Source organism: Mus caroli, chromosome 18 (assembly GCF_900094665.2).
Source record: "Mus caroli chromosome 18, CAROLI_EIJ_v1.1, whole genome shotgun sequence".
Lineage (NCBI taxonomy): Eukaryota > Metazoa > Chordata > Mammalia > Rodentia > Muridae > Mus > Mus caroli.
In genome coordinates this window covers 31,658,345-31,665,050 of record NC_034587.1, presented here as the reverse complement: position 1 = coordinate 31,665,050, position 6,706 = coordinate 31,658,345, and the positions used below count along the sequence as shown (strand labels likewise).

Here is a 6,706-nt window from a genome sequence, read left to right as displayed (position 1 = left end):
ATGGAGGCATTTCCTCAACTGAAGCTCCTTTCTCTGTGATAACTCCATCTGTGTCAAGTTGACACAAAACTAGCCAGTACATGTGGGTTCCAGGGATCAACCCGAGGCCATCAGACTTGGTCACAAGCACGTTTAACTGCTGAGCCCTCTCAGCAGCCCTGTTGCATCTAATCATTAAAGCCAGAAACATACAAATTATGTAGAAGTTTCCTCTAGTCCTTGTACTAAAGCTAGACATGAATTCTCCAGGTTGTATGTATGTATGTATGCATACATATATAATATTCTCTTTTTAAAAAGCTAAAGTCAAATCAGGACTGGTGAGATGGCTCAGCATTTAACTTGACATGCAGCAGCAACAAGGATAAAGGGGGGGGGAGAAGCACACAAGCTTGTTCTCCAACCATGCATGCGTCATGTGTGTGGCTTCCTCCGTCATACAAATACACACATAATATATAGGTGGTGGTGGTGCACACCTTTAATCCCAGCACTTGGGAGGCTGAGGCAGGTGGATTTCTGAGTTCGAGGCCAGCCTGGTTTACAAAGTGAGTTCCAGGACAGCCAGGGCTAGACAGAGAAACCCTGTCTCGAACCCCCCCCCCCAAAAAAAAAACCCCAAAACCAAAAAAACAAAACCTCCTTTACAGACAGTGATTTTTTTCAGCCAAACATGTAACATATTTAAACCCATGCTTTGGAACACAGTATTGTTTTTAAAAATTAATCAGTAGTATTTCTTTCCCTTTTTATAAACTATTGTGTTTTGTTTTTTCCTAGGACTCCCCAGTTAAAAACCAAAACCTATTGTGGGGCCAGCAAGGTCGATCAGAGGGAAAAGACTCAAATTGTCAAACCTGACAATCAGAGACATTGTGTGATGGTGGGAATCAAGTTGTCCTCTGACTGCCACCATCTGCGTGGCGCATGCGCACGCAAATGTCTGAGTCATTCTTTAACAATTGTGTTTATGTCACTGCATTTTTTTAAAAAATTATTTCATGTGCACTGGTGGCCTGCCTGCCTGTCTGTCTGTCTGTGTGAGCATGTCAGAAGCCCCAGAACTGGAGTTACAAAAACAGGTGTGAGCTGCCCTTTGGGGGAAGGGAATTGAACCGGGGTCCTATGGGAGAGCAGCTTGTGTTCTTAAGTGCTGAGCCATCTCTCCAGCACCTTTCCTGCATATTTTACAATGGTTAATGAATCCCCTTACTGTAGACATAAGTTGTTTTAAGTATTCAAAAATCTCCAGTGGAATTATAAATATAATCTTTTGGCTCACATTTTCTCCTACCTAAAATGGTTGGTAATGAACACGTGTTAGTGTTATCTCTAGAACTAAGCTTTTTATAACCAGCCTAGGATACCTAATCAAGCTAGCTACAGCTGTCTTTTATCTCAGACACCTACCCCTGCAATACCAATCGACTGTAATTGCTATACAGCTGCACTTTGGAGAGGAGAGAAATCCTGTGTGTCAGCTTCTAGCTACACACGTCGGGCAGTTAAAACAGAAAACGTTAACACACTTTTTACATGCTAAGTCGATGCCGTGGACCTCACTGAGAGGGGTGGGGAGCATAGACTGCCTTCAAACATTTGCGTTTCTTTTCTTAGCACAAATGTACTTTATCACTGACTGTGCAGCAGTTTACTGAAACACATGATGCTTGGGGCCACTCTCAAACTTCATGTTGGCTCCCATCTGTACTTTTTATTTCTGGAAACAAAACCAATATATCTCTATGGCTCAGAAACAAATTTAATCCAATTGTCAACCCAGGGGATTATGTTTTAAATAGTCTCCAAACTAAACTAATAATGATCATATTCAGCCAGTGTTGACGATGGAAGCTTTCCATTACATCTGTGTTTTTGCCCCTTAAAAATTGGAAATTGAGTCAATCATAAGATAATGATCTCTGAAATTTGTCATAACGATCTCTAAAATTTGTCAGTTTGAGGTTTTAACTACTAGTTCAACCAGCATTTTTTTTTACCTACTCCTGTGTACTTACATATGCATAGATTTATTAAGAAAATAAAATAGAGTAACAACTCCTCGAGTGTGGTGTTAACCTCCGCTTCCCTTCTGTAATGTAGGTCATGTTTTGAAGTCCCTGTGAGATGTAAAACAAGAATTTTCTTTATATTACTGGGTAACTATAACGTATATAAGTAACTAAGATGGGAAAAACACAACTAGTTTTAGTGACTTCAGGTTCCAGATGTAGCTAGCGGTCAAGGGCGCGACTCCCTCAAGCGACCCACACACCCACGGAGGTGACAGCCTCTCTCCTCTGAACTTCGCTTCAGTGGCAGCGCTGGCAACCGTCACAAGAGTGCGGGTATGGGGTCAGAGCTCCTTCCTGGGTACCTGGAGTTGCCAATGGGCCCTGGGTTACCTATCCTTTAAGCGTACCCACCCTCACCTCCTCGGTACCACCAAGTCGCCTCGGACATCGCGGACCAGACCACACGGTCGGTTCCACTCTGCCCGTTCTACCCTAGTCCCGGCCCCGCGCCTGCGCAGTAGTGCCGCAGTGTGCTAACGGAGCTACTGCGCTTGCCCTGTGTGCGCGTGCGCGGGTTCCTGGACAGAAGGCTAGTGCGCCTGCGCAGATAGGGCACCGCCTAGGCTCGCGCTTTGCCTCCTGAGAGTTGCGCAGCTGGTGGTTTATTTATAGTCCATTTTTCTGGATGTAAAAAGAAAATAAGTGTCACCACCTGCAGTATTAACATGAGTGGCCAAAAAAACGTGTCAGCCCTCCCTTTTGTCTTATTGTTGATTTAATAGAAAGAACCAAGTTCGCGCGCGCGCGCGCACACACACACACACACACACACACACACACACACACACACCGTTGATGGTTATAGGCTCGTTGTCATACGAGCCTCTAGGAAATGAACACCGAGAGGGTCCGGATTTAGAGCACAACATTGGCCTATATGTGGAGTCCCGGCCTCAAAAACCAAACCCACTGAGTTCCAGCTCCAAATCTTCAGTGTTCTCACAATTCACTTAATACATCCACGTGTGAATTTTAAAAACGTGTCCATACCCAGAGGCCCAGATGTGGTTTTCTTTATGCATGATATGATCTGGCAGGTTGTAAATTAAAATTTTAACAGCCTGCAATGAGATGTAACGTGATCAGGAGGTGGGGTGTGAGAAGGTGACACTTTAGAACAAAATGGAGAAATGTAAACTATACATCGTGCATTAGTGGTCTCCAGGGGAACACTGGGAATAGAATTGATCTAATAATATAAAAATATTTTAGAGCGACTTACAGGCTGTGGTCCAGCTATTTCAACAATGGCTGTCTCCCAACGTCTAAGAATCAGGATTTGTTCAGTCGACCAGGCTGGATGTCTCATTTGCTCTACAGTATGTCAGAATCCCAAAGCTGTAGGATCTGATACCAGGGAAGCGAGAGCAAGGACCGCCGCAGCCCGGAGAAGGTGTGGCCCCGATTTAAGGTGGGTCTTTGGACTTTAAATGGTCCAATTAACTAAAAATACCTCACAGCTGTGCCCATCGACTTGGGTTTTTTAGTTAACTCCAGATGTTGTCAACAACCAAAAATAACCATCACATATCATAAACACCTTTTCTAACAACTATATTTACATGACCTGCCTGTGTTGTTTAAGGGACATGTTGGAGATTTCCCATTAAGCAGAAGTGACCACTTTTGTTTTATGCTATGGTTGTATGATTGTACCACAGAATTTAATTGTTTTCTTAAAGGCTTGTTGACTGGCTCAGTCTTTTGACATTATAAGTTGTGTTGTTAGAAAACCGTTGTGTGTGTTTTCTGCCTTCTTCTGTCAGCATGGTGCATCTCAATTCCATCACTTCTCTTCTGTCAGCCTCACATAGTATCAGAGGTTTTTCCTTATTTTAAATGAAACAGGGCATCCCCCCCTTACCCCCCAAAAAAGACATTGGCTATTGAAGGGACAAGAGAGGGAAAGAGCCCCTCAGGCTGGAGTCTAGACCGTCCTACTTGCTGAAGGAGAACTTCAACACAGTTATAAACGCCAAAATTCCCTGCAGAGATCACCTATGTTTTCCTAACGAAATCTCAAATAAGAATATTAAAACAATGGATGGGCCAGGTGTGGTGATTCAGTGCTGCAATTCCAGTGCTTGGAATGTGGAGCAGAGGGTCAGTGGTTCAAGCTGTTCTTGGTTACATAGCACATTCAAAGGCTATTCAAAAGAAAAGGAAGAAGAAAAGAAAGTAAGAAAGGAAAGAAAGAGGACTGGCAGATAGTTCAAATCAAGTGTGATGTTTGATCTTAATTGTTAACTTCATACATTTGAGAAGCAGGATTCTCCTTTGAGGAATCGACTTCACTGAACTGGCCTGTGGGCATGCCTGTGGGCCATTTTACTGATTGCTAATTGATGGAGAACAGCCTACCCTACTGTGGGCAGTGCTACCCCTGGGCAGATAGCCCTAGGTTGTACCAAGAAGCAAGCTGAACAGAAGCCAGGGACAAGCTGGGTAAGCAGGATTACTCAGTGGTCTCTGGCTCAGTGTGTGCCCGGTGTGCACCACGATGCTCCCAGTCTGATCTTCTTGATAGAGTATGTTGGTAACTGGAGGATGGGAGAAGCCCCTGACTTTCTAATTTGATTTTGGTTGCTGTCATATCACAAGAGAAACCAAGTTAGGACTTCTAGAGCTTGCAACACGAGTGTCAGGATCTGAGTTTGATTCTCAGAACGCAAGACAAAAGCTGGGGGGTGGGGGGAGGACAGGGAGGGAGGTGGCACACATTCATAAGCTCAGCACAGAGAAAGTAGGTCCCTGTGGTCCAATGGCCAATCAGCATAGCCTGCTGTGAGCTCCAGACCAATGGAAACTCTGTCTTAACAAACAAGATAGATGATTCCTGAGGACTCATGCTTGAGGTTGTCCTCTGACCTCCACAAGCACTGTCACACTCATTTCATGTTCTCTCTCAGACACATATGCACCTACAAGAACACGAACACACACACACACACACACACACACACACACACACTGAAATCTGATTCGTTAAGGCCCAATGCTTATGACCCAGGGTTTTACCATATTAGCACTCATCCCTAAATCTGTCTTTCAGAACTGTCAAACACACTATCTAATCTGTCCCTAAAATTGTCTAGTTTCAGAAAACATAGATAAATTAACTCAAAAAAGAGGGTGGTGGCTAAGAATGGCTCATAGATATGGATGTAGTAGCGCAGACTCTTGGAAGGCTGAGGCAGGAGGATTGTGAATTTGAGAGGACAAGGAGGAAGGAGGAGGAAGAGGCAGGGGGAGAAAGAGAGATGTTCTAGCCTTTGGAATTTAGAGGCTGAAGCATCATGGGAACACTCAAGGGCAGCCACTGACTGGCTTTGATCCCTGCACATCTCTACCATTTGGCAAAGACTCCCTGGAGAGGTTTCCTTTTTCCCAGGAGCTCCTCGAAAGCCCACAGTTCTTGGCCTCCCCCGAAGCTAGGCCTATTTAGCCAGGGTAATAGCCACACAAGACAGGCTAGGACCTCTGGGAAGTCTGTGGCAGGTCTTTTTTTTCTTGCTACTTCACACCCTGTGGCCAGCCATTGGTCATCTGGCAAGAGAAGCAAGAAGATGAAGATGCATGGTTCTTGATGACCCTAGAGCAGGAAGCCAGGCCTGTACCCATTTCCTGATTCTCTTACACACCTAGAAAGACATCCATATCATCTACGTCATGATACTTCTTGCTTGTTCTAACAGAACCAGTTTTCTCTTTATGTGGAGATGGAGGCTGTTCTCAGCCAAGGCTTGATACGGCCTGTTTTAGAAAATAGAATATTTTAACAAAGCTCCCAAACTACTGCAAATGGAATAAGCTGTTAGCAGGTAACCACTCTGTGGAATGTTACAGAAATTCGCCTTATTTGATTAGAACAAAAGCGCTGAGCCATGAGGATACGGGGTTGGAGGACCTGAGAAGGCTGGGGAGGAGGGAAGGGCTGGGGAAGTGTGGGGGGGGGGCGCTGAAGAGAAAAGAGGAGCTGGGGAGGAGGGAGGGACTGGAGAGAAGGGAGGGGCTGAGGAGGTGGGAGGGGTTGGGAAGGAGGGAGGGGCTGCGGAGGACCGGTTTCCACTCTGGGGAGAAAGCAAATGAGGCATGAACTCTGAGTGGGGCTTAAAGTCAGAATGGTCGCCTTCAATTATCCATTCTCTCAAAGATGCTGCCAGCTGGGGCTTGAGGAGAATGACAGCTAGAAGAGCAGCCTTGTGCAGAGGTGACCTGAAAAGCAAGGGTCAGCCATACTGCGGGACACACACACACACACACTTGTTCATTCCAGCACACGGGTGTGGGAACAGAACTGGGGGCCCAAGGCCAGTCTGGGCTGCATAATGAGTCCTGACTCAAAAGAGGGAGGGAGGACTCAGAGGTTAAGAGCACTGACTGCTTTTCCAAAGGTCCTGAGTTCAAATTCCAGCAACCACATGGTGACTCACAACCATCCGTAATGAGATCTGACGTCCTCTTCTGGTGTGTCTGAAGACAGCTACAGTGTACTTACATATAACAATAAATAAATCTTTGGGCAGGATTGAGCGGGGCCAGAGCGAACAGAGGTTCTGAGTTTCAATTCCCAGCAACCGCACGATGGATCACAACCATCTGTACAGCTACAGTGTATATATATATATATA

General features: G+C 45.3%; 1 protein-coding gene across 3 annotated transcripts in view; it reads right to left on the bottom strand.

Moving 5' to 3' along the window:
- Pkd2l2 (polycystin 2 like 2, transient receptor potential cation channel) overlaps positions 1-2,501 on the bottom strand; it is a 34,260-nt gene extending 31,759 nt beyond the window's left edge. For 2 of the 3 annotated variants that reach the window (XM_029471802.1, XM_021150311.2), the window contains exons 1-2: positions 2,433-2,501; positions 2,019-2,120 (exon numbers count right to left, since the gene is read on the bottom strand). In XM_029471802.1, coding sequence (XP_029327662.1) covers positions 2,019-2,120; positions 2,433-2,463 — 133 coding nt within the window. In that variant the 5' untranslated portion in view covers positions 2,464-2,501. Of the gene's footprint in view, positions 1-2,018; positions 2,121-2,432 lie in introns of those variants that run through there. The other variant, XM_029471803.1, reaches the window with a different exon arrangement.
- Between the last annotated feature and the right edge of the window lie 4,205 nt (positions 2,502-6,706).